The sequence below is a fragment of the Artibeus jamaicensis genome, unplaced genomic scaffold (assembly GCF_021234435.1).
Source record: "Artibeus jamaicensis isolate MK-2021 breed Jamaican fruit bat unplaced genomic scaffold, CSHL_Jam_final contig_1998, whole genome shotgun sequence".
Taxonomy (NCBI): Eukaryota; Metazoa; Chordata; class Mammalia; order Chiroptera; family Phyllostomidae; genus Artibeus; species Artibeus jamaicensis.
Genome location: NW_026521407.1, coordinates 9,535,967 through 9,563,702, shown reverse-complemented (window position 1 = coordinate 9,563,702; position 27,736 = coordinate 9,535,967). Strand labels below are relative to the sequence as shown.

Sequence of the window (27,736 nt, the reverse complement as noted above, 5' to 3'; positions counted from 1 at the left end):
CCTGGTACGTTGTAAGATACTGAACATAAGTTAGTTAGTTCCCTACCCTTTACAGGACTGCTGGCAGGATGGAATGAGATAGCATGTGTAAAATGCCTGGCATACATTAAGGGTACCACCCTTTCCCACCCAAATTGTTTCCCCAGGGCTCCAACCTAGAAACATCTAACAAGTGAGAACAGAGTGGTCCTCAAGTAAACATGTGCATTTGTTTTCAGGGTCTCTTCCTTCTCCTTTTATGTGCCTTTCCCTCTGCTTCCTCTGTCTCTCTTAAGCCTTGGCGCAGGCAAGGTTTCCTGTAGCTTCACTTGGCACTAAAGAGCTCTCAAGACCCTAGAAGCAGCCGCTGTGAATACAGGCACCCTGCAGACTACCATCTGGCCCCCTCCTGTCCTGGGAAGAGGGGAACTAGTGAACTGCCAACTTCAGGGCCACCGATTAGCCCTAAGTTTTTGGCACTCCATTTTAATGCTATTTTTCTGAATTATTATTTTTTGCTGTTCAAATAAAGTTAAAATTTTAACTGTTTTTAGATCAGAGTCATTTAGAAGAACAAGGAACTAACAGTAAAAAAGAAGATAGCAGCGCACTTTGGACCAAAGGAAGTCAGGATCTAGAAGAGGACACAGAGAGGTAACAGGAAAACCTGGACTCGTGAAAGGGTTTCAAAGACTTTATTAGTCTGTACTAGTTTGCCCTTTGCTATTGACAAATGAGGAGGGGGAAATGGTCTTTTTGTCATACTATCCTAATAGCCCCTATTCCTAGAAGGTTTAAAAAACTTTTAGATTGTCAAAAAATACACATAAAATGTTTAAGTCTGCATTTCACTGCCGTTAATTATATTCACATTGTTGTGTAGCCAGTCTTTAAAACATTTTCATCTTGCAAAACCAAAACTCACTACCCTTGAAACGGCTCCCCGTGTCCCCCTCTACTCAGTCCCTGGCAACCACCATTTTACTTTCTGTTTCTATGAGTTTGACTACTTTTCTTTGTTAACGGTAGGGTCGTTTATTTTTATTTATCTACCTTGGAGGGAAAGGGAGAGAAAGAGAGAGGGAGTAGAACATTGATGTTTGAGAGAAATAATGTGCAAGAGAAACATGGATTGGCTGCCTCTCTCATGTCCCTAACTGGGGACCTGGCCTGCAACCCAGGCATGTGCCCTGACTGGGAATTGAACTGGTGACCAGCCTTTCAGATTGCAGGCCAATGCCCAATCCACCAGCCAGGACAAGTTTTACTATGTTGGATAATCTCATATAAGTGAAGTCATACAGTATTTGTTTTTTTTGTAACTTCACTTAGTGTAATGTTCTCAAGGTCCATTCATGTAGCATGTGTCAGAATTTTCTAACTTTTCAAGGCTTAATTCCATTGTATGTTTGTGTGCGTGTGGATCACATTTTATCCATGCATTTGTTGGTGGACATGGGGATTACTCCCACCTTTTAACTATTCTGAATAATGCTTCTCTGAACATATGTGTACAAATATCTCTCCAAGGCACACTTTTCAATTCTTTTGGCTATGTACCCTGAAGTGGTATATCCAACAATATGTATTGTTGGATCATATGATAAATCTATTTTTAATTTTTTTAGGAAATAGCAGACTATTTTCCACAGCAGCTGCACCTTTTTACATTCCTATTAACAGTGCATGAGGGTTCCAGCTTCTCCACATTCTTGCCAATACTTGTTATTTACTGTTTCTTTTTTTGTTTTTTTTTATTTTTTGATAGTAGCTATTCTAATGGATATGAGGTGATATCTCATTGTGATTTAAAAATAGTAATGCATATTTTAATTGCTTGAGTTCATAGCTCATAAAAGAAAAAAATAATAAAGCACAAGCCCTAGCCATCTCCCTGCACTTTTTTCTGCCGTGAGTCAAGAACCGATTCCCACCTGTGTTTCTTGGGTTCAGAGCATCTCCCTGCCATAACCCTCACCTTGACCTCCCTATCTCCCACGTCCACTGTGGTTGAGAGGGCATGGGCACAGCCCCTCCCCAGGCAAGCCTCTGACCATGATGGGCAGCATCCAGAGTTGTCAGACCTGATGGGAGGCAAGGAGGGGGTTGGGAGATGAGAGATAAGGCAGCTACCTTACCTCCCCACCCCAAACACACATACCTCTGCCGGCCAGGACTGTTGATTGCAGCTCATTGTCAGGGTGAAGTGGTGCTGCTATCTCACTACATTTTAAAAATTATATGTTACTGATTATGCTATTACAGCTGTTCTGACTAATTTCCCCTTTGTCCCCTCCACCCAGCACCCCCCATTCCCTAGGAAACCTTCCCACCATTATTCATGTCCAGGGTCATGTGCATAAGTTCTTTGGCTACTGCATTTCCTATTCTGTACTTTACATCCCCATGGCTATTCTGTAACTACTTATTTGTACTTCTTAATCCCCTCAGCTCTTTACCCATTCTTCCCCACCCCCCTCCCATCTATCAACCATCAAAACACTCTCTGTATCCACAATTCTGTCTCTGTTCCTCTTGTTTGCTCAGTTTGTTTTTAAGATTCAATTGTTGGTAAGAATGTATTTTTTGCCATTGTTCATAGTTTTTATCTTTTTCTTAAATAAGTCCTTTTAACATTTCATATAATAATGGTTTGGTGATGATGAAGCTCTTTATCTGTTCTTCAGTTCTAAATGATAGCTTTGCTGGGTAGAATAATCTTGGCTGTAGGTCCTTGCTTGCTTTTCATGACTTTGAATGTTTCTGCCAGTCCTTTCTAGCCTGCAAAGTTTCTTTTGCGAAGTCAGCTGACAGTCTTAAGTGAACTCCCCTCTAGGTAACTAACTTATTTTTTCTTGCCGTTTTTTAAGACTCTGTCTTTATCTTTATCCTTTGGCATTTCAATTATGATGTGTCTTGGAGTGGTCTCTTTGCATCCATATTGTTTGGAACTCTCTATGCTTCCTGGACTTGCATGTCTATTTCCTTCACCAAATTAGGGAATTTTTCTTTTACTATTTTTTCAAATAGATTTTTAATTTCTTGCTCTTTCTCTACTTCTTACACCCCTATGATACGAATGTTGGACCTCTCAAAGTTGTCCCAGAAGCTGCTTATACTATCATCATTTTTTTGGATTCTTTTTTCAGTCTTGTTGTTCTAACTGATTGTTTTTTGCTTCCTTATGTTCCAAATCATTGATATGATTCTTGACTTCATCCATTCTGCTGTGGTTTCCCTGTAAATTGTTCTTTGTTTCAGTTAGTGTATCCTTCATTTCTAACAGGATCTTTTTTATGCTGTTGAGGTCCTCACTAAGTTCCTTGAGCATCCTTATAACCAGTGTTTTGAACTCTGCATCTGACAGATTGCTTATCTCCATTTTGTTTAGCTTTTTTTCTGGAGTTTTGATCTGTTCCTTCATTTGGGCCATGTTTCTTTATCTCCTTGTTTTGGCAGCCTCCCTGTGTTTGTTTCTATATATTAGGTAGAGCTGCTTTGACTCTGTGTCTTGGTAGTGTGGCCTATTATATAGGTGTCCACTAAGGTCCAGTGGCACAGCCTCCCCTATCACCCAAGCTGGGTACTCAAGGTGTGCCCTTTGTGTGGGCTGAGTATACCCTCCTCTTCTAGTTGAGCCTTGGTTACTATTGATAGATCAGTGGGAGGGATTTACCCAGGCCAGTCAGTTGCAAGGACTGGCTATGACCACTGACCACCAACCTCCGTCCTCACTAGAGGATCACTTGTGCAGGGACAGGGTGGTGATGCTCTGATGTGGTCTGTAGCTATCCACCGGGTGCACTGGCCCTGGGGTTTCTCAGGTATTACAGGTCAAGGTGAGCCCCTGCCTGTGTTTTGCCCAGGGCATCTTTCCTGAGCTACAAAGCAATCTGAGATGACTGCCACTTGCACTGGGCTTGGAGATTGCCAGTAGAAGCCAAGCTGTGAATCTAGGCTGGCTGCTGCTAATACCAGACCTGGGGCTCACTGAAGCCAGCTGTTGCTTGTTTGATAGGATTTAGGAAGTTGTGAAGCATGAACCAATACCAGGCATTTATATGGAGAAGCAGCTGGGGTGGGCCCGTAAGTTGGGTGGGGCAAAGTATCTGGGGACCTCCAAGGCGGGTCAGACAGTGTTAGCCAGGTTGATGGAATCTTTCAGGTATGGCACCAGTTTGCTGACTCTGTAGGGGGAGGGTTTAGAAAAGGGACAGTGCCTCTGCTCCATGCCTTTGAAGCTGCTACCCTGGTGCTGGAGCTCAGAAGGAATGAATCCGAGTAGGTGAGTCCATGTGTGGGTTCTTTTAGAGGAACTGCCTGAGGCCCCAGAAGTTTCTTCCATTGACTCTTTTCTCACTGGGTTTTGCAGCCAGAAGTTGTGGGGACTTATCTTCCTGGCACTGGAACCCTGGGCTGGCGGTCCTGTTGTGGTGCTGGGACTCCTCACTCCTGAGATATCCCTCCTGAATTTTTATCCACCACAAGCTGATGTGGGATCAGGCCGTTCCGTATCTGCCCCCCTCCTACGAGTCAGGGTGGATGTGGTTTCTTTAATTTCGTAGTTGTCAGACTTTGATTCAGCTTGATTTCTGACGGTGCCGAGTGATGGTTGTTCTATATTTTAGTAGTAACTTTGATGTGGTTTTGTGAAGAGGTGATCACTTCTGCCTATGCTGCCATCCTGACCAGAAGTCTTGGGTTGTGGTTTTGATTTGCATTTTCCTTATGATTAGTGATATGGAATATCTTTTCATTTGTTTAGTGGCCATTTGGATGCCTTTTCTGGAGAAATACATGCTTCTATTCAACTCTTTTGCCCACTTTGTAATAGTACTATTTGGTTTTTTTTCCTGTCAAGTTTTTTTTTTTTTTTACTTCATTTTGTGAGGCAATCCCAGGCTTTGGCTTCTTTCAAAATAGTTTAGTTAGGAGAGAGACTTCCACCCAAGACAGAGGTGTCGGTAGATACACTCTGTGCCTCCTCACACAACCAAAAGGACAACAACAAATTTAGAAACAAAAAACAACCAGGACTGCCAGAAAATGGACCTGTATGGAAGTCCAACAACCAAGGAGTTAAAGCAGAAACATTCATCCAGACTACATCACAATGCAGCTATGTGGGCCGCCCCCCACAACCCCGGCAAATACCTAAGGCTCCACCCCTCATAACATAACAAGTGCACTGAGACAAAGAAATATGGCCCAAATGAAAGAACAGATCAAAGCTCCAAAAATAGAACAAAGCAGTGAAGAGATAGCCAACCTATAGATGCAGAGTTCAAAACACTGGTGAGCAGGTTGCTCATAGAAACGGTCTGAGTACAGTTGCAAAATAATGGAAAAAGTGAAAGCTGTGCAAAGTGAGGTAAAAAAATATATACAAGGAACCAACAGTGAAGGGAAGTAAATCAGGGTTCACATCAATGATTTGGAGCAGAAGGAAGAAGTAAACATTCAACCAGAACAAAATGAAGAAATAAGACTTCAAAATGAGGAGAGGCTTAGGAACCTCTGGGACAACTTTAGACATCTGAATCAAGGGTGCCAGAAAGAGAAGAGGAAAAGCAAGAAATGAAAACTTACTTGAAAAAATAATGAAGGAGAACTTCCCCAGTCTAGCAAAGGAAATAGACTTCCAGGAAGTCCAGGAAGCTCAGAGAGTCCCAAAGAAGGTGGACCCAAGGAGGAACACACCAAGGCACATCATAATTACATTACCCAAGATTAAAGATAAAGGAGTGAATCTTAAAAGCAGCAAGACAAAAGGGGAGAGTTACCTACAATGGACTTCCTATTAGGCTGTCAGTTGATTTCTCAAAAGAAACCTTACAGGCAAGAAGGGGCTAGAAAGAAGTATTCCAAGTCATGAAAGGCAAGGACCTACATCCAAGATGACTCTATCCAGCAAAGCTTTCATGTAGAATGGAAGGGCAGAAAAAGTGCTTCCTAGGTGAAGTTAAGGGAGTTCATCATCACCAGGCCCTTATTATATGAAATGTTAAAGGGACTTATCTAAGAAAAAGAAGATGATCAAAACTATGGACAGTAAAATGACAACAAACTCACAAGTGTCAGTAATTGAACCTAAAACAAAAACAACCAACTAAGCAAACAACTAGAACAGGAACAGAACCCAGAAATGGAGATCACATGGAGGGTTATCAGTGGGGACAGGGAGTGGGAATGGGGGAAAGGTACAGGGAATAAGAAGCATAAATGGTAGGTACAAAATAGATGGGGGGGAGTGTTAAGAATACTATAGGAAATGGAGAAGCCAAAGAACTTAACATACAACCCATGGACATGAACAAAGGGAAGCGGGTGCTGGAGGGAGGGAGGTGCAGGGCAGAGGGGGATAAAGGGGGAAAAATAAGATAAGTGTAATAGCATAACAAATAAAATAGACTTTAAAAAAGTTTAATTAAAGTCATTGGAAGAGAATCATTAGATCTTTCTAGCCAAATAAGAGAAAGGGCAGTCAGCTAGACAATTCAGACTGGAAACACAAGGTTGGTTCAGAAAACCTGGTTCTCTGCCTGATTCAGAGCTCCCCTTTAATCCACGTTGTAGGGTAAACCATTTCACCTCAGCTCCTTTTTCTCCTGACTTCTCTCCCCTTGTCCTGTTAGCAGGACAAGGACAGGGGTGAGCTGAGGGATCCACTCCCAGGGAACAGAATTGAAGGAGGCACCAAAAACTCAGGAGTCAAGATATGTATTATTTTAATGCAGTATTTAAAAACAAATACAAAGGAATACATGATGAACAAAATATCTGAATTTTTAAAAAAGACAGAATCTGAATCTGCCCTTGCACCACTTGCCTCATTCTGACCCTGGTCCTGTGGATTCCTACTGTAGCCCTGCAGACTTCTCTCGGCTGCAGTGATAGAAAACCCCACTATTGTGCTTCAGTGGGTTTGTCTCACAGTACAAGAGGCCCTCAGGTTGGCGGGGTGTGGCTGGTGTAGCAGCTCAGAGATGCCTCTAGGGACTTTGTCCCCTTTGATCTTCCTGGTCTGGCACCCTTATTAGCAGCAGCACAATGTGCCGGCCTTTGTTTCCAGAATTGTCCCCTCCTGGTTGCAAGGTGACTGCTGTCCACATATCAGGTGGGGGAGGGGGGAGGAATATTCTAGCCGACTTTGCCCTTTTTCATTTGGAAAGCAAACATTTTCCTAGAAGCCCCTCTCAGCAGATGCCCACTTACATTTCATTGGCCAAATGGGATGCGTGACCATCTTCATTTACAAGGGAGACTGGAAATTGAACTTCTAGCTTTTCAGCTGCTGTAGAAGAAGGCTAGGGAAGAGAGTGTTATGAATAACTTTTGGGTTGTGAAGCCTGTTTTTGTCACACTCTTCAAGGGCAAAATTATTCTATATAAGGAAGGAAAAGAGACCTGGAAGGGAGGGTGTGGGAAGTGGGGAGGAGGCTGGAGCCCTGGGACCTGCAAGGAAGTGGGGAGAGAGATTTGGGGGGAGACAGAAGAAAAGGAGGCAAAGGAGAGGAAAATAAATATATTTTTTAAGGTTTAGAAATCTTTGGACCATAATGAATGATGTAACTCCAGTTTCTCCATCTCCCCCAAAACATTCAAGGCAAAAGAAGAGTAGCTCAAAAAGTCCGAGTTACATTTGATTATATAAATATAAAGGGCTTGACCTGACTGGTGTAGCCCAGTAGGTTGGGTGTCATCCCACAAACTGAAAGGTCACTGGTTTAATTACTGGTCAGGGCACGTGTCTGGGCTGCAGGACAGGTCCCCTATTGGGTGCATGTGAGAGGCAACTGATCAATATTTATCTCATACATTAATGTTTCTCTCCCTCTCCTTCTCCCTCCCTTCCCCTTTCTAAAACATAAATAAAATAACATAAAGTGCTTTGCACATGATGGAATAATAGCTACTATTATGGTGTCTCCCCCTTTTTCAAAAGGGTTGGCTGTGCTGGACATGGAGAGGTGCCCACAGATGCTCTGTCACTTCAGTCCTTGGCACCAAGGCAGACTGGATGATATTTTTCAGATAGGTGGGACTTTTCAGGCCTCCTGAAAGCACATTCCGCATCCTTTATAGTCTCAGAGGCAGTTCTTAATTAAAAAAAGAAACTTGTAGGAATAGTTCTAGCCTCAGGTGGAAATTGACTTAATGACCAAGAACTGAGATAGCGTCTAGCCTCTGGTCTTCGGAAGACAGTGATCTCATGGGTGCTAAGCTTTTTGTCAAGGCGTTAAAGGAGGGTTGTGCACATTCACATTGGACCTAGGTGACCTCTGTAACTCTACGTACGATCTCAGTGAGCTCTCATTTTCTCGTATGTATAGTGAAAGTACAAGTTCGAAGGTCTTTTCATACTCTGAAGGGCTGTGCCTCCTTGTCAAGGGAGAAGGGAAGTGACTGTTGTCTCAATTCTTTTCACCTTCCCTTGGACAGAGCTCACTCTACTCTGGATGAGGACCTGGAAAGATGGTTGCAGCCACCTGAGGACCGTACAGAGCTACAGGATCTCCCCGAGGGCTCTGCAAGGTTATTTATTATTCTCCAGCAGGAGATAATTTTCTTCCTTCTCTGGAAGGGGGATTAGATTTTAGTTTTGGGTTTTTTTTAACTTTTTTATTGATTATGCCATTACATTTGTTCTATTCCCCCCCTCCATTCCCCTCCACCCTGCATACCCCTCCCCCACCATTTCCCCCTTTAGTTCATGAACATGTGTCTCAAATTCTTTAGATTCTGTATTTCCCCTACTATTCTTACCCTCCCCCCTGTCTATTTTCTATCTACTGTCTATGCTACTTATTTTCCGTACCTTCTCCCCCCTTCTCCTCCCACTCCCCTGTTGCTAACCCTCCTTGAAATCTTCATTTCTATGGTTCCGCTCCTGATCTAGCTGTCCTCTTAGTTAGCTTTTGTTTTAGGTGTGGTTGTTACTAACTGTGAATTTGCTGTCCTTTCACTGTTCATCTTTTTTATCTTCTTTTTCTTAGGTAAGTCCCTTTAACATTTCATATAATAAGGGCTTGGTGATGATGAACTCCTTGAATTTGGTCTTATCTGAGAAGCACTTTATCTGTCCTTCCATTCTAAATGAAAACTTTGCTGGATAGAGCAATCTTGGTTGTAGGTCTTTGGATTTCATGACTTGGAATACCTCTTTCCAGCCCCTTCTTGCCTGTAAGGTCTCTTTTGAGAAATCAGCTGACAGTCTGATGGGAACTCCTTTGTAGGTGACTGTCCCCTTAGCTCTTGCTGCTTCTAGGATTCTCTCCTTCATTTTAATCTTGGCTAATGTAATGATGATATGCCTTGGTGTGTTTCTTCTTGGGTCCAACTTCTTGGGGACTCTCTGAGCTTCCTGGATTTCCTGGAAGTCTATTTCCTCTGCCAGAATGGGGAAGTTCTCTTTTATTATTTGTTCAAATAAGGTTTCCACTCGTGACTCTTCCCCTTCTGGTACCCCTATAATTCGAATGTTGGAACGTTTAAAGATGTCCTGGAGGTTCCTAAGCTTCTCATTTTTTTGAATTCTTGTTTCTTCATTCTTTTCTCTTTGATCATTTTCTTCTTCCTTCTGGTCCACTCCATTGATTTGAGTCCCAATCTCCTTTCTATTACTATTGGTTTCCTTTGTATTACCATTCATTTCAATTAGTTTAGCTTCCATGTGTTTCTCTAATTTGTGACTAAAATCAACCAGTTCTGTAAGGATCCTGATAACCGGTGTTTTGAACTATGCATCTGAAAGACTGGTTATTTCTTCATTGCTTAGATCGATTGGTTCTGGGGCTCTGAGTTGTTCTAGAGCCATTTTTGGTCTATTTGAGCCATTAAGTAAGCGGAGCGAAGCCTTAGTTGTTTACCAGGACGGGGCGACCCAGGTCGCTGGTTTGTGACGCTGTGTGTGTGGGCGTGGTCAGAGAGGGAGCAATGGCGGTCCTCTCCGCTAGCCCAGTCCGTCCAGTCGCACCACTCGCCCTGGGCCTGTTTATCCGATCGGAATTGTGCGAGCCTGCTGCCCTGTGAAGGCTCCCCTCCTCACTGGTTTATCCGCACGCAGATGCGCGATCGACCGCAGACAGCCTGCCGCGCCTCTTCCCTGTGTGCTCCCGTAGCTAGCCCGCGATCTGCGCCTTCGGCCGCTTGCACCACCCGGGGATTTTCTCCTGCCAACCTGCTCCACTGCTGGCTTCGCTCCTCTTACCGGGTTAGCTGAGCATTTAGTTGCCTTTGGACTCCATATTGTTGATTTTCTGTGTGGCTTGGTTGTGTTTATTGTTGTTAAAAATAGTTGTTCTTAGATTTGGTTGTGCGCAGAGGCAAGGTGGTTCCACCTACACCTCCATCTTGGCGGAAGTCCTAGATTTTAGTTTTTAAAAAATACTCTGACTCCTTGGAGAATGAATGTGTGGTGATGGCATTACATGGCTGTGGCTGAGTCAGTCCTCACTCCTGTCCGCCCCTGTTCCTCCGAGCACCCGCAGTGCTCAAGACATTGATTAGACACTGATATCAGCCTAGAGAGAGGCCTCTAAGATTGCCGCATCTTGGCTCTGTCACCTTCAACATTTTCATCAGCCACTTGAATTAAATCAGAAGAGGCATGCTTATCTAATTTTTAGTTAACACAAGTCTAAAATGAATACTAATGTGATAAGTGATGGACTGTGGATTCACAAAGATCTTGACTGGTGGAAATGTTAAATTTCTCTAAAATATGAAGCTGAGCATTTGGATCCAAAAGTACAGAATGTGAGAGATCTGACCTAATGGGGGATCTCTGATGGGAAGATCCTGCTCAGTGTAATTTCATTGAAGGCAGAAAGTATGTCTTATTTTTATATGCCTAGCATTTAGCATGCATTTTGAGACTTGGTAAGAATTCAAAAAGTTCTTGAAGAAAGCATGGATGACTCCATGAGACCTCACTTTGAAGTAGTTGCTTAAAAGGTGAATGAAAAATAAAAATAAAAAGAGATAAACAGCATTAATGATGAACAGACAGAAATGTATGGACCAGATCAAGGTAATGTCTCACGGTGGTGTGACACAGTGTGAGGCTCCTTTGTGGCTGTCACATTTTAAAAGAGACATTCACAAACAGAACAGGAAGGCCATGGAACAGTCAGAGGTCTGGAGACCGCGTCATATGAGAACAGCTGAAGGAGCTGGGGAGGCTTAGCCGGAGAAGAGCAGATGGAATGGAGAATTTGATAGCTGTCTTCAAATACCTGAAATATTGTAAAGAGAGTCAGCATACTCTCTTGTGCCCCAAAGGACAGAGCTGGTGACTAGAAACTGCAGAGTAAGGGATTTTTATTCAGGAAAGCACAAACTTTCTCATGGCAATAGGTACTTGGCAGAGAAAATAGCTGCCTTCACACTTACTTTAACAGCCGCTCCCTCCCTCCACCTCTATTCCTCACTCCCAAATCACCCCTCCCCCAAGTACAGGTTGGGTAACTGTCAGGTCTGGGCCACTTGGAAGGAGGTCCAAATAATCTGGAGGCCTCCTCCAGACTCCAGAGCCTGTGACTGTTAGTGATGAGAGGTTAGGAGAGAAAAAAATCATTTTCACCCAACCTGGCTTTATTTTCTCTCTCATTCACATATTTGTTTTGAATATCCACCAAATGAGAACAGAAGAAAAATCTCTGAACAATGTCAGTTTGGCTCAGCCAGCATCGTGGTACACAGACTGTGAGCCAAGCACTGTGCTGGTGCTGAAGGTGCAGAGGGGTGGGATGTCTCCACCCTTAAGAGCTTATAGTTGATTGGGAGAGAGGGTTTCCGCTTACCAGTTTGACAGATGTGGTCTAAAACTGTTAGATGCTGTAACTAGCTATTTCACTTCAGAGAGTTTCAGGAATTGAAGATGAGGTAATAAAGTACGTGGTGGGTGTAAAAGGACACCAGTTACAACATAAGTGAAATGTTGTTTTTTTTCTTTTGGACCACCTAGTGGTTCAGAGCAGAGTCTGAGACAAACTACTAGGGTCCAGCTGTAGGGTTTACTAGGCATGTAATTTAACTTTTTTGTGCCTCGGTTTCCTCATTACTCAGTGGGGATGGTAGTGGTAACTACCTTATGTAGTTGTGATGAGAATTAGGTGAGTTAATAGGCAACATACATTATAGCACTTGAAATGCCTAGCCCGTAGGGAACACTGCATCAATGCTAGCTACGACTGTGTTTCCTTTGGAGCACAGTCCTGTTCCCTTGGCCATCGTGCATATATTTTGATACTGGTAATCTTTTGTCATTGAAGGGAGACAGGTACCAAGGCTCAAGAAGTTGGTGAAAAGAAAAGAAAAGAGGAAGAAAGCATGAAGCCAGAGAGGACATCAGAGAGCTTTTTAGGGACTTCTGATGAAGGTATGTATGAATGAACAGTTGTTTATAATGTAGCTTGGTGTCCTTGGGCTTTGAGGAACCTCAGAGTTCCTTAGAAATTTCCCAGATGCTATACATGATCCTCCTACACATTTTCCCTGTAGTTCAGCCCAGCATTTCTGTTCATTATGAATCATGTCTTCATCACAATATAGTAACAACATCCAATTTCATTTCTCAAGCAAACCTTCAGTCAGTCTGATCATCTTTATCTTGTTTTGTCTGGAAAGGTATTTTGCTTTTAACTGTCTGGTTCCTTCAAAAGAGTTCTAAATTTAGCTCACACAGAGGCTGCAAAATCTAATCAGAAATTGTAAATCATAAATGGAATCTACAAGTAATGTGAAAGGTATAAACTAATCTCAATTACAAAACAAATTCATAGAGCTTTAGGGTGTGGTTCACAAATGACACTCTCCTAAATTTAAGTTCTGTCTCCTCAGGAAGTTAGAGAGATAACTTTCAGATCATCTGGTATCCCTTTCATCCCTTCCCCAGGCCATTCTCATTCTCCTGTTTTCCTGAGTCTCCGGGGCTTCCTGGCCAGTGGGAGGCACCGGCATGTCAGAGGGCGGGACAGCACCTGGGGTGTTACTTCCCTTGCCTAACTCGGCACCACGCCTCTGCACAGCAGCAGCAGTGTTCCTCCACGCAGTGTCCCGGCCCTGCGTCCGTGCCCTTGCTGGGCTCCAGTAACCGCTTTGCCCTGCCTCCACCCCGAGTCCTTTCAGACTTAGGACTGGTAATGGCTTCCCACTGCTGCTAGTCACTGGTGCCTTGCCGTCCCTAGTTTGCTCCCTTAACTCTGACTGTACCTCTCTAAGTAGTCACTTCATTCAAGGGCCTGGGGTTGCATTCTGTTTCATCCAGGACCCTGACTGGGACAGAACCCAGAATGTGTAAGCATTGAGCTAGTGTTGAATTCACTGAGCATGTGATGCAGGGACTTTATGAATTACCATCAGAGTGTCCATAGCTGTGGCAGGGAGCTACAGAATGTTAGAAGGGAAAACCCATTCCCTGGTTTTAGAAAGATTCTAGTAAAAGAGTTCACCCTAAACTAGAGAGAGAGAGAGCTAATGTGACTCTGAATATCAGTACCCGTTGGCCTAGAAAGTAATCAGATTTTTTCTTCTTCCTACATTTCATCCAGAGGAACTGAAACCTTGTTTTTGGAAGCGACTGGGTTGGTCAGAACCATCCAGGTAATGTAATATCGAGGTTTGTAACTCAAAATTCACTATTTCTAGACAACATGAGCAGACTGTAAACACTTAGCATCTAAATAAACATTAATGACAAAGACTTGAATAAAAAGTTGCTCATTTTTAAAATGCTAATGTTTATAATTATGAAGTAAAGTGAACATTAACTTTGGTTAAGTAATCAGTAGAGTTAGCAATAAGAACAGTTTTAGAAGGAGGGAGTACAGAAGATGCTACTATCAATTGTTTTGTAGTCACTTTGCATTTCCACGATACCTTCGTTGGGCATATCTCCCTTGATTATAAAAATCAAAATCAGCTTATTATTGAGCATTACTCCAGTAAATTTAATAAATTAAAAAAAAATAAATCATAATCCCTTTCCCTTGAATTCAGTTGAATAGAAAGAAGCTATTGCTTTGTGTCTTTAAAAAATGTACACACCAACTTGAAACTCCCTTTTTTGTTTTTTAAAAAACACACACACAGGATAATCGTGCTGGACCAGAGCGACTTGTCAGACTGACCGGCAACGGGTCGCAGGTGGACTCCTGGCCGGAGTGTGAGAGTCCCGCTTGTGAGCCCCCGTCTTCCCTGTCTGACTGCGTCACCATCGGGGCAGTGGTTCTGTAACTCACACTTTGTTCAGCTGCCACAAGAGACAGAGAGACTTGGCCCTGTCTGTTGCAGCACGTGTAGCCATTTAGTTTCAGTCAGATTACTGGAAAGGGAAAGGTAGTGTTGATCATAAAAATTTCTCACTGTGCCCAGAATGGCTGTGGTTTTGTTGACATAGATATTTGAAAACTTTTACTTTTGTTATATAATAAAGTGTTTACTTTTAACACCAGTTGGATTTCAGCTGTGTAAGATATGTTTATTTTAGTTACTGGGTGAGAAACTACCACCCGAAGAGCCCTCAATTTCTGTTGTGAAGTTTGACAAAACTAACATGCATAAAAATATAAAGACAGTAGCAGGCATGATAAATGGTGAGTTGTGATATTGCAGCATTATTTATTAGTATTCCTAAAGGCTGCAAGTCCTACACAACCTCCCATGGATATGGTTCACAACCTTTGTGTGCAAGTCTGGCAGAGTAGACTATGCTATAATAATGGCTAATGTTAACAGTAATGTTGGTAGGTAGTGTTCATTGCTTACGGAGCATGAGTTTCTGCCAAGTAGTTTATATAAACAAGCCCTTTCCTGCACTTGGCCGTCCCACTGTGTCTCTTTACTGTGCTGCTTCTCCCACTCTCGCAACTCTTATTTCAAACTTCCATCCTTCACTTTCCACTAACATTCAGTTGATGACTGACCTCACCTCCAACTTCACAGAGAAGATAGAAGCCATCACTTGGGAACTAATTCAGCTTCCCACCACCAAAACTATGAACGCAACGGCATTTATCTCTGTGGACCACAATAGCCTATGCCGAGCAGAGATGAACCTGCTCAATGCCTGTCATTTCTACTTTCCCTCCTGTTGTGTTGAAGGAGGTGTCTGTCTTCCTGTCCAAGGCCAGTCTCATCTTCTGTGTGCTCAGAAGAAAACACACTTGGATTTTTTTCCAGCTGTAAAAAGCATTCCCTAGACCCCACCTACTTTTCTATCTGCTGTCCTCTCTCTTTCCTCCTCCTTCAATTGGAGTTCTCATTGAAAGAGTTTTCTACACTTGCGGTCTTTAGTGCCTCACCTCCCACTCAGTCACTCCCTAAGCTAACCCGCTGTAACATGAATTCTGTTCCTTCCATTTGCTAGCAGTCCTAAGACCGCCAGTGACTTCCATCATCTCTATCATGAGTCCCAGGGATCCTCTCACGGGCTCATTGTCTCTTTGCTCTCTCAGCTTGTTCCCTTGGCTCCCTGATGTTACTTACAATCTGGCTGTTCTATTTCCTCTGGCTATTCTACCCCAGCCTCCTTTGGGCCCTTGCCTCTATCTTTTCCTGCTCCAAGCTTTTCTCCCCAGAGGATCTGTTTATGCCCATTGCTTCAGTTAGCTTCTATATGCTGACAACTTCTGTGTATTGTGAGTCTAAGAAGAGACCTCTCCTCTGAGCCCATGTGTCTTCCCATATATTTGCTGTCTCCACTTGGATTCCTCTCAGGTGTCCTACTCATATCCTCCAAACTGAACTCATGGTCTTAACAACAAACCTTCTCCACCTCTGGTATTTCCTTTCATTAATGGTTTTACTGTCCACTCAGCCACTCAAACCAGAAACCCAGGGGCCATTCCTTGGCTCCTCTTATTCCTTTACTCCTTACCATCAAAATACCAATAATTTTTCTATTTAAAAAATATTTTATTGTTTATGCTATTAGTTATCCCAACTACTCACCCTTTGCCCCCCTCCACCCAGCTTGCCTCCCACTTCCATAGTGAATCCCCACACCATTGTCCCTGTCCATGGGCAAAATACCAATCATTAAGACTTATTTGTATCAACCTCTAAAACTTAATGTCCCTTGTAACCATGTCTCTCTGTCTCTGCTGCCACTGCCCTCATCCAAGCTGCTGGTAACTCACTCGGGCAGTTGCAGTAGCCTCGTCAAGCGGCCTCCTGCTCCCACCCCACATTCAACAGATCTTTTCTGAATGCCTTCTGTGTGCTAGACAGCACTTTAAGATGCTGCAGAAATAGTGAACAAAGCAACATTCCTGCTCTCCCTGAGTTGGTGTCATCAAATGAATAAATAGTTTTGGTAGTGGTAAGGTATCTGAGGAAAATAAATATGTTCACTTGATAGTGATTGGGTGGGGGCACTTAGCACTGTAAAGGGAACTCAAGGGAAAACTGCTCTGGAGAAGTGAACTTTGAGCTCCTATTGGAATAAAGAGAGGGAGCCAGTCTCTCAGACCCTGAGGGATGAGGAGTGTCCCAGCAAGGAGAGAAACATGTGCCAAGACCCCACAGGAAACACCCGGCCGGAGCTGCAGATGGCTGCTGTGGCTGAGCAAAATGCTGGGTTGGCCAAAAAGTCCATTTAGGCTTTTCCTGTAAAAACACGTTTTTATTTTCACCAATAACTATTGATTTGGATATTTTGAGTATGTTGGCTATCTCCCACATGGTGTAATATTGATTGTTCTCAGTTAAGGTCTCAATTTAGTTGCTATCAAATTCACCTGGTCTACCTGACCATGGAGCATCATCCAGTGAGAAATCTCCATCACAAAACTTCGCAAACCACTTTTGACACATTCAGTCAGTCACAGCACCTTCTCTGCACATTTTTTTTTTTGCATTTCAGTTGTGTTTTAACCTTTCTTGAAATAAGCATAATAAGCTGAAAATGTTGCATATTATTTTCCATCTTCAATATTAAAATGACTGCCCCAAAATGCACCAGTTTTTGTAAGGTTTTTTTTAAAGATTTTATGGATTTATTTTCAGAGAGGGGAAGGGAGGGAGAAAGAGAGGGAGAGAAGCATTAATGTGTGGTTGCCTCTCACATGGCCCCCACTAGGTACCGGCCCAAAACCCAGGTATGTGCCCTGACTGGGAATCGAACCAGCGACCCTTTGGTTCACAGGCCGGCACTCAATTCATTGAGCTGCACTAGTCAGGACTGGTTTTGGGTTTTGATAAGCGTTAAAGCACATGCATGTGACACCTGTCATAGCAGCCTAACCAAAAGGTTTAAAATAAAATTAAAGTCAACTTAGCACTACTAGAGCCATCTTATGAAAACAACAAACCAACTTTTTGGCCAACCCAGTAAAATGTGGGAAGACCAGGAGGAGGTAAAGTGAGGCTGGAGATAGAGCGGGGGGTTCAAAATGGGGCTGCAATGGAGGGTGCTAAGCAAGGGGGTAGAGAGGAAGGTAAAACTGATTTGCCTTTTGCAAATATTTCTTTGATATTCTTGTTCCCCTCTATTTTCTTTCCTTTAAATTTTTTAAAAGATTTTATTTATTTATTTTTAGAGAGAGGGGAAGGGAGGGAGAAAGCAATTGGTTGCCTCTCTCATGCCCCCAACTGGAGACCTAGCCCAGAACTCAGGCATGTGCCCTGACTGGGAACTGAACCTGCAACCTTTTGGTCCACAGGCCAGCACTCAATCCACTGAGCCACACCAGCCAGGGCAATTTTAAAAAATTTTTATGTGTCCTTGTATTTTATTTTATTTTATTTTATTTTTTAACTTCACTGTAGGAATTTATTTTTTTTAATTTTTATCTTTTTAATTGATTATGCTGTTACAGTTGTTCTATTCCCCCCTTCATTCCCCTCCACCCTACCCCCCATCCCCACCATTACCCCCCTTTACTTTATGACCATGTGTCTCAAGTCCTTTAGATTCTATATTTCCCATGCTATTCTTGCCCCCCCATCTATTTTCTTTCTACTGTCTATGCTACTTATTTTCTGTACCTTCTCCCCCTATCTACTCCTCCCACTCCCTTGTTGCTAACCCTCCTTGAGATCTTTATTTCTATGTTTCCACTCCTGATCTAGCTGTCCTTTTAGTTTGCTTTCGTTTTAGGTGTGGTTGTTAATAACTGTGAGTTTGTTGTCCTTTCACTGTTCATGTTTCTTTAACTTCTTTTTCTTAGATAAGTCCCTTTAACATTTCATATAATAAGGGCTTGGTGATGATGAACTCCTTGAATTTGATCTTATCTGAGAAGCACCTTATCTGTCCTTCCATTCTAAATGAAAGTTTTGCTGGATAGAGCAATCTTGGTTGTAGGTCTTTGGATTTCATGACTTGGAATACCTCTTTCCAGCCCCTTCTTGCCTGTAAGGTCTCTTTTGAGAAATCTGCTGACAGTCTGATGGGGACTCCTTTGTAGGTGACTGTCCCCTTAGCTCTTGCTGCTTCTAGGATTCTCTCCTTCATTTTAATTTTCGCTAATGTAATTATGATGTGCCTTGGTGTGTTCCTTCTTGGGTCCAACTTCTTTGGTACTCTCTGAGCTTCCTGGATTTCCTGGAAGTCTATTTCCTTTGCCAAATTGGGGAAATTTTCCTTTATTATTTGTGCAAATAAGTTTTCCACTGGTGGCTGTGCCTTTCCCCTTTCTGGTACCCCTATAATTCGGATATTGGAGCGTTTAAAGATGTCCTGGAGGTTCCTAAGACTCTCCTCATTTCTTTGAATTCTTGCTTCCTGACTCTTTTCTGTTTGGCCATTATTTGCTTTCTTCTGGTCCACTCCATTGATTTGAGTCCCAGTTTCCTTTTCATCGCTATTGGTTTCCTGTGCAATTCCATTCATTTCAATTAGTTTCGCCTTCATATGTTTCTCTAATTTGTGGCTATAATCAACCAGTTCTGTGAGGATCCTGATGACCAGTGTTTTAAACTGTGCGTCTGAGAGTTTTGCTATTTCTTCATTGCTTAGGTCTATGGGCTCAGGGATTTTGAGAATTTGCGACATTTTGGTCTGTTCTGGCCCTTTAAGTGTGAGAAGCGGCGCCTTGGACTCCCAGGTCACTGGGTTGTGACGCTGTATGTGGGGGCGTGGTCAGAGCGGGGAAATGGCGGCGCCCTCTACCGCCGCTTGTCGCGGGGACGCTGGCCCCGGTCGAACCGCCCACTCCCTCGCCTGTCCGCTCGCGCACAAATAGGCGACCCCAGTCAACACGCAGCACCGCTTCCCCGCTGTCTCCTCCGCGGTCGCTTGCCTGGTCACTTGCTGGGTCGCTCACTAGGTCCAACCCTGCGCCTGGATTCCGCTTCTGGATTCCGCGCCTGAGCCCGTCTGACCGAGACCTCCTGTGCAATCCCGCTCCACCAGCCACTGGTTTCGCCCCTTACCCGTCAGGCTGCAGAATTTGTTGTTAACGGACTTCCAAAAAGTTCAATTTTCCGTGTTCTGGCTGTGTTTTGCGTTGCTAATATTTAGTTGTCCCTAAACTTGGTTGTGTGAGAAGGCACGGCACATCCACCTATACCTCCATCTTGGTGGAAGTCCTGTATTTTAACTGATCTTTTTATTTTTTATTGTATTTTTTCCTTATGCCCTGCCCCCACCACAATCACCACACTGTCCCATGTCCATGAATCCTTTTTCCTTTTTGCTCCATCCCCCTTCTGTCTCTCCCCACCACCCCAGAGCTATCAGCCTGCTCTCTATCTGTGAGTTTCTCTGGTTTGCTTGTCAGTTCAGTTTGTGCATTAGATTCCACATATGAATGAAATCATAGGATATTTGTCTTTCTCTGACTGGTTTATTTCACTTAGTATAATGTTCTCCATGTCCATCCATACTGTTGCAAAGGTTGTAATTTTCTTCTTTTTTATGCCCAAGTAGTATTCCATTGTGTGAATGTACCATAGCTGTTTTATCCACTCATCTACCGATGGACACTTAGTGAGGATGTGCAGAAACTGCAAACCTTGTGTGCTGTCAGTGCAAATGGGAAATGGCACAGTCATTTCAGGAAACAATATGGCAGTTCCTCAACAGATTAAAAATAGAATTACCACATGACCCAGCAATTCCACTTCTGTGTATATATTCAAAATAATTGAAAGTCTCCAAGAGATATTTTTATAACCACATTCATAGGAACATTATAGCTAAAACATGGAAGCACTTCAAGTGTTCATTAATGGATGAATAGCTAAGCAAAAGTATATACATACAATGGAATATTATTTAGCCTTAAAAAGGAAAGACATTCTGCAATATACCACAACGTAGATGAACATTGAGGACATTATTCTAAGTGAAGTAAGCCAGTTACTGAAAGAAAATACTGTAGGATTCCACTTACATGAGGTAGAGTAGCCAAAAGCATAAAAATAAAGTGTAATGGTGGGTGTCAGGGGCTGGGTGAGGGGAGAATGAAGAGTTACTGTTTTAAGGATACAGAGTTTTCGTCTGGGATGATGAAACAGTTCTAGAAACAGATAGTGGTGATGGTTGCACAGCACTTTAATGTACTTAATGCCAGTGCACTGTACACTTAAAAATGGTTGGATGGCAAATATACAAGGTAACAAGTTACAGATGGTGGCACAAGAATGTGAATAAATCTGATACCACTGAGCTGTACATTTAAAACGGTTAAAGTGGTGTGATGCTCTGTGCATTTTACCACAGTAATTTTTTAAATTATGAAACTACCATAAATGGACTAATTAGAATTTAAGTTACACATATAGATTTATTGACACAGAAAGATGTCCATAACATATGGAATAATAGAGGTATATAATAGGATTCCATTTATGTAAATTTATAAATAAATGTCTGCATGTGGTAAGTGCATACAGAAATATCTGGAAAGATGCTTATTAAGATAGTAAAGTAGTCCTTTCAGGTGATTTCAGCTTTTTATAATTCTCAGTAAGGTGTTTTCATCTTGTGGTTTAGGAATACTCAAAAGTCAGATCAGTGGGAACCAGGACTAGAATGTCATTACAACTAAATAACAATAAACCAAATTAATTTTATTGTAACTTATTTGAAGGAAAGCTGTTGAGCAGAAAGGAATGATTAGTGTAAAGTGTACAAACAGGAAACTTTAGGAGACAGACACGGGACACCCAGTGAAAGCCTGTTGTGGACAGGTAGGTGCATGATGGGCATGCCAGGTGCTCTTGGCAGGTGTCGCCCTCTTGCGATCATTGGATTCTTTTCTTTAACCCGTTCCATGTTCACTAAGTAACTTTTGTTCCTACTGAAGTTGGTCCATATGGAGAGAATGACCTGACTTTCCAATCAGCTCAACAGTTGTATGTCTCAAAGTATACTAGTAAGTTCTAGTCTGGCCATGCTATTCTGGTTTATATATTGGGCTCTGTGTTTGGTTAATGAGAGTCTATACTAGAGAAATCAGTTGCTACATAAGAAATCAGCTCCAAACCTTAGTGACTCAGAACAACAATGACCATTTATTATTTCCAGCAGTTTCTCTGTCAGGAATTTAGAAGTGGTTCAGCTGGGCAGTTGTGTCTCAGGGTCTCTCGTGAAGATGCAGTTGGCGACGCATTTCCAAGTTGGCTCACTCACATGACTGGCAAATTGGTCCTCACTATTGACTAGCGAGCTCAGCTACTTTCCACAAGAATATCCCATTGGGTGTCCTCACCACATGGCAGCTTGTTTCCTCATAGTGAGCAATCCAAGAGACCAAGGCAAAGGTTGCAATGCAATGCCATTGTATGATCTATCCTCAGAAGTCATGCGCCATCATTTCTGTTATAGTCTATCGGTCCCACCGGAAAAGCCCTGATTCAGGATGAGAGAGGACTGTACAAAGGCATGAATAATAGGAGGTGAGCATTACTGAGTAGGGGTCACTTGAAGACTGGCTGTACCCGGTCACCTATACCTCACTTGTATGCCTTTCATTCAAAAGAAAACAGTATACTATAGATTTTACACTGGTCATGCATTTTTATCTCCTAGTAGGGATAGCAAGAGAAGTGGGGGTTACCCTCAAAGAACCCAGATGTGTCTCAGGCACAGATTGATTTGAGTTAAACTATTCATAATTAGGAAAATGTCAAGATTCTGTGTTGTGTTTTGTAACATTTCACCTTTTATGTTTACTTATATGGAAATTGAACACTGAAAGGAAAATATATATATTCTCCAACATTAAGAAAATTATAAATAATTATTCAAACAACTGAGCTGATTTTAATAAGATCAGAAAAGTGATAACAGACTTAATGTTACTTGTGGATGAGGAAATTCAAATTCATTCTTTCTTAAACTGACAAAGAGAAGATCTTCCTAGACAAACAAATAAGCATTATAGTCTCGTGGTTAAAGGTTACACATCAGTAAACCATCATATTTAAGGTAGAATCTCATAGGAAAGCTTTGTCCAAGTCGGCCAGTCTCAATCTTACAATGACACAGTAACAATAACTATAACTCAGTAAGAACACTTTCACTTCAGCCTTTTTACCCTTAGAGCACAGGTGGCAAACACAAGGCCCGCGGGCCAGATCCGGGCCTCCACCTCGTTTTTTCTGACCCGGCACCTGTTTCTACCCGGCAGCAGCACCAAGCTCTTGCTTAACTATTAAGTTGTAGTTAAGGGAGAAGTATAATGGCTTAGTGTTTTGCATTCTGAAGACTTGTATGAGTAGCTCAAAGTTTCTCAATCAGTTGAGATCCCTGCTACCTAAAAATCTGTGGCTTTCAACCTTGTCTCTAATCAAGGCTGAATTTAAAGATTCAGAAACAAGGAATCTGACCATGGTGTAACCATGACAACCTGTCAGGCAGAGTCAGTCGTGAACCGTGGGTATGACAGGGTCTGTGTCTGAAAGAGACAGAGACAGACGCCTGTGAAAGGGAGAGAAGACAGTGTCTCATTTATCCAAAATGGTCATCCAAGTTGTTTGACCAAAGTCACTCTTGAAATAAAGAACCAGAGTCCAACTGATCAGTATTACTGAGAGAAGAGAATCGTAAGAAAGGACACTGGCATTTATTGCATGATACCTACCTACTAGACAGTGGTTACCAGTTTAAGAAAACCAAGGGACTTGTCCAAGGTTCACAAGTTGTCACTTATGGTTGCAACCATGACTAACTCCAAATCTGTTTTACAGTCCTCCTCTCACTCCTGAGCCAAGGATGTGAGACTTTATGACCCTGAATTTTTACCCCATGGTCAACCAAACAACCGGCAAAACCTGGAAAAGGTTGGACTTTATTTTTTGACTTGTGTACAATGCAGTTGCAAACCAAATGGGGACAAATTTGGACCTTGTACTTTATTAAGACTGGGACTAACACAGCATGATTGATTTGAGCAGCCTTGCCTTAGTAGGATATTTGGGCTGATTCCTTTTTTAGATGAGTCTTTGAGAATTCCTGGAGTCTGGGGAGAGTATGGAGCCTTGCCTATACATCAGGAAATCCTGTTTTGCTAAGAACTTGGCCAAAGCCTTGGTGGTGTCAACTCCAAAGACAAATCCAGTTTTCTTGCAGTTACTGCATGAGATTCTCTGAAGAATTGTGGCTATATGCTGCGATGTTTAATAGGAAGCTCCTTTATGACATCACCGGCAGGTAACTAAGGGGACTATTTGAGAACAACAGCGACTTTTGTGGGAATGCAAGAACAGCAGCTTTTAAAACTGAGGGTAAATATTCGGGCTTATTAAGACTCTGGATGCAAGCCAGCTGGTAAAATATGGGCTCTAACCAGAGGGGCAGCATCTATCAAGTACTTAAGTCAAATAAAATTGGATCCAAGGTCACCGTTTCACCACAGAAAGGGGCTGAGATTACTAACACAGCCCCTCAGCGGGGACATGGGTCCGTTGCTGTCTCATCCCCTCAAAATCATGCAGTCTCCATGAGCTCTTCTGCCCATCAAAGATCAGAAACTCAGCGTTCTGTCATACCCCTTTCAACATCAAACCATCCTCGCTCTACCTCCTTGCAAGAAGGACCCAGCTCCTCTGGAACACCCATCCCTAAAGGAACTAAGAACCGGTCAAAATCAGAAGGTTACCGCCATTCTGCTCTTCAGCAAAAGATCCAGCAAACTCAGGCACCGTTTTCCCATGCTCTTCCGATGCAGCAGAATATTAGTTCACCCGGAGAGGAAGCAACACGAAGAAGGGGTGAGAGCAAGTCAGGGCGTTACAGTAGTGCTTATTCATTAGCCTCAGATGCCAAACCCTTTCGCCACTTGAGCTTTGCAGACCAAAATGATAGTGTACAAGTCTTACAAGAAGACCCACCCTCCAAGGTCCTGTACCCACAAGGAGTCAGAGTTCCCCGGAGGCCTTTGGTTTCCCCAAAGGATAAAGCAGTCCAAACTGAGCCCATCCAAAAAAGTGTGACTACTGCTGAGATCAAATCTAGGAGAGCCTCTAGCCCAGAACATGGCAGCAAACCCATCTTTGCAGACTCTCGAACAACCCAGAGGAGGATCCCTGGCCAAGAGTCTGAAATACATTGTCACAGTTCAATTTATATAGAACCCAAGGCCTTGCAAAGGAACAAGAAATTGGACTCGTCCCTCACACTCTCTGTCCTTAAAGATGTGGATGGTGGACGCCAAGTTTCTGTGCATGCAGAGCTTGAGCCTACCCTCAAGCATTCTGCCTACACTGAACCCAAGTCCCCCCTAAAAGTCTTAGCATCATCAGAAGTGGAGTCCAGCATAAAGACCCCAGTGCGAGGAGATCGCGCAGTTAGCCGCAGAGTGACTGTCAGCTCAGGACCACAGCCAGTACAGACAGCTCCCCGTGTGACATCTCAAGCAGGATCAGAGAGCCCCCGCAGGGCTTCCACGATTTCTTTTCCTGAGCCTGTCTATAAGCAGCACACCAGGAGAACCTCAGAAAGTGTCTCCATGTCCCCACTACCCAGACTCAAGCATCCAGAACCTTCCCCAAGTCCCTCTTTTCATGCCAAAGTGGAACTGACCCCTCGGCCCTTACCCCCTCGGTCCTTACCTAAGTATGGGCCTGAGTCCTCATGGTGGGCCTTACTCAATACTGAAGTTGAAATGCCCCAAAGCCAGCCAACAACACCTGATTTTGAGGCTGAATCCTCCCCTCCCATAGACTATTCATTGTTTTCTTTTGAAATGGACTCAAACCTTTGCTGTGAGGATCTGATGTTCCAGAGAGAGAAGGCAAGTGCATCACCACCAGCAGCACCAGCGACACCACCAGTACAATTACTAAAGGAGCCTCCAAGCCAGGCATCATTGAGGGGAGTGCCACAGGCCCCCAAGTACACCTGCAAAGAACCTATTCAAAGGTTTAGTGCTTTCTTCTTGGGTATGTGAAGAAGCAGACTGCCCAGGTGCAAACCCGAATTAGTAAGGTGGGGCATGGGCAGGGAAGGCCCCCTCTTCATTCTGGGCCTCAGAGCTGCTCTCCTGCCAGTGCCAAAGCTAGACCCATCCTTGAGCCCATTGCTCCATTCCTTCCCCTCCAGCTTCTCTGAGCTCCAAGCTAATGACATCGATGACGATGCTTGGGTCGGCGTCAGGCATTGAATCTTCCAGGCAACGCTGCTTAACCTTTCAAAGGAAGGTAGTAGAGAGTGGTTTGCAGGGTGGGGAAGCTGCTTCCCGAGAGTGGACATGAAGAACTGAGCTGCAGTGAGGGCTGGTAAGGGCTAGTACAGAGAATAAGGCCCTCCGGTAAATACTCTGGCAACAAAGTGGAGGAGGTGGGGCTTTAAGGCTTCCAAGAGGGGAATGGCATTACCAGTGGCACAGAGGGTGGAAGAAAAAGGAGAGGAGGAATGGGAAGGTGACATTTAGTCCTAGACTGGAGGAGCTTCCTGGAGAGGACCCAAGGCTTGAGGGTACCTTTGGGTGGAGAATTGTGGAGCTAGAAAGGGAGCTAGATGTTAAGTAGGAGGGGGAAGGGAGTGTGCATTCCACAGAGAGAAAAAAAAGCACCACTTTGTTACTTTCAGATGTCTCTGAGGAAATGTACAATCGTGTCATCTGGTGGCTAAAAGGTCTGTGCTCTCCCCTCCTGTGAGCCCACTGTGGGGGTCTGGGTGGCTGGAGGCCAGGTGGTAGGGCAGCCTCAGGGTGTGCACAGAGCTAGGTCTGTTAGGACACTGTTCATGCCAGGGTTTTGACTTGAAGGAGCAAAGGAACATCTTCTCTTGCTTAAAATTCTACCATTAATTATTCCTTTGGGACCTGGAACCCTTTTCATTTTCAAGAACCTCCTTTTGTTTTAAGAGTCTGCTTTCAATGGGAAGTAGTCACTTCTGGAATGGAGAACAATGTAAACCTGAGGCCTGTCAGCTTAGCTGATCTTGCCTATCGTGAAATAAACAAGCCCCAGCAAAACAAATTACTTGCTTCACAGTCTTACTCAGGGCTGACCCCACACTAATTCAGGTTGGGGGGGTCTCCCTGTGTGTGTCTCTGGTTCCTCAGAGGCCTCCATACACCCTGATTCCAGGACCTGGGAGATGCTTATTGGCTGCTGCTCAGCAGGATTTCCAGGGATGTCTGGGCCTCTGCCTTGAGGTCCTGCAGCTGACTCAAAAGTCCTTAAGAATAGTGTCTTCAGGGCTTGGTGACACCCTGACTCCCCTTGTATCTTGACTACTCTGGTGGGAGGGAAGGTAAGGGCCAGCCCTTACATATGGGTCTTTGTGGCAAGGCGTTCCTGTTTCACGTGCCGTGGTCCAAAATATGATGCAGCCCTGAGAGCATGAGGGAGGCCAGGGCTCTGGGTTGAGGACATTCCTAAAAAAGAGTGAGCCCTGGGAATGCAATTCAATTGCAACCAGTATGAGCCCTCAGCAGGGAAGGGCAGCCCTGCCCCTCAGAAGGAGCAAAGTTCTATAAAGTACATGTTTAGTCGAGTATGGATTCTTAGAGTTCTTGTGAGGGCTGACCAAGCTACTACATGTAAAACACTTAGCATAGTATAATGCCTGGCAATGATGCGCACACAGGAAATGCTAACTGCTGTTGTTTGGACCACTTGCAGTAGGAGGGGATTTGGGCCAGGTGATATGCAAGTCCACTGCGTGTCTTTAGTAAAATTCTCTTTTCCCCCTCCTTTTGGCACTCTCTGAATTCCATTTGCTGCCCACTGGGAATGCCTGGCTTCTACATCTCCACTGTGACAGATGAGGAGGTAAGAATGCTCCTGGGAAGGTAACTTCCCGTCTCCTTGTGCCCCACCCCCCTTAACCAAGTCCCTGCCTCGCCCTCTGAAGAAAGGAGGTATGGAGGGAGACAGACGGAGCTGCTCCCTGTTTGGGGCAGCTTGTTCACTGCACGAGAGCACCTGGCAGAGAGGACAAGTCGGGGCTGAAATCTAGCCTGTGCTCCACTTGCCAGGTTGTGCTCTTGTGAGGCTGCATCTCCCCAGAGGGGAATTTGCATGAAGGCGCTGTGTGAGCTAGTTGGCAGCCCTGGAGAGAAAGAGTAGAGACCTTTTGGCATATGATGAATCCTGCCAATCCTTCCCACAGTGCTCTGTGGGAGGGCTGCCTGGGAAGCCTGTAGGTTGGATTGGTCCCCACTTGGCCGTCCCCTCTCCAGCCTAGGGCACTCCAGAAAGGGGACGGTTTTCTGGGTTACACACTGTTTGAGTCCTCACCTTGGAAAGCCACAAGGTGAACTCTGCTCTCCGCAGCCCCGTGTCCTGAATTTGGCAGTGTCCTGATTTTATAGCGTGTTGTTCCCGTAAGTACTTTAGTTCTTCCTGGCCCATG

The 27,736-nt window shown here is 43.8% G+C and overlaps 2 protein-coding genes across 2 annotated transcripts in view; both read left to right on the top strand.

Annotated features, from left to right (window-relative positions):
- TEX14 (testis expressed 14, intercellular bridge forming factor) overlaps positions 1 to 14,353 on the top strand; it is a 61,148-nt gene extending 46,795 nt beyond the window's left edge. The window contains exons 27-31 of the mRNA XM_037163797.2: positions 534 to 633; positions 8,422 to 8,514; positions 12,255 to 12,361; positions 13,533 to 13,584; positions 14,074 to 14,353. Of these exons, the coding sequence (XP_037019692.2) occupies positions 534 to 633; positions 8,422 to 8,514; positions 12,255 to 12,361; positions 13,533 to 13,584; positions 14,074 to 14,110 (389 nt within the window). The 3' untranslated portion in view covers positions 14,111 to 14,353. The remainder of the gene's footprint in view (positions 1 to 533; positions 634 to 8,421; positions 8,515 to 12,254; positions 12,362 to 13,532; positions 13,585 to 14,073) is intronic.
- A 9,355-nt stretch (positions 14,354 to 23,708) lies between these two features.
- LOC119062704 (uncharacterized) lies at positions 23,709 to 26,072 on the top strand. Its single transcript, XM_053656506.1, is given in 2 exon segments — positions 23,709 to 25,294; positions 25,964 to 26,072. Coding segments are annotated over 2 exon segments (1,695 nt in total).
- The last annotated feature ends 1,664 nt before the right edge of the window (positions 26,073 to 27,736 follow it).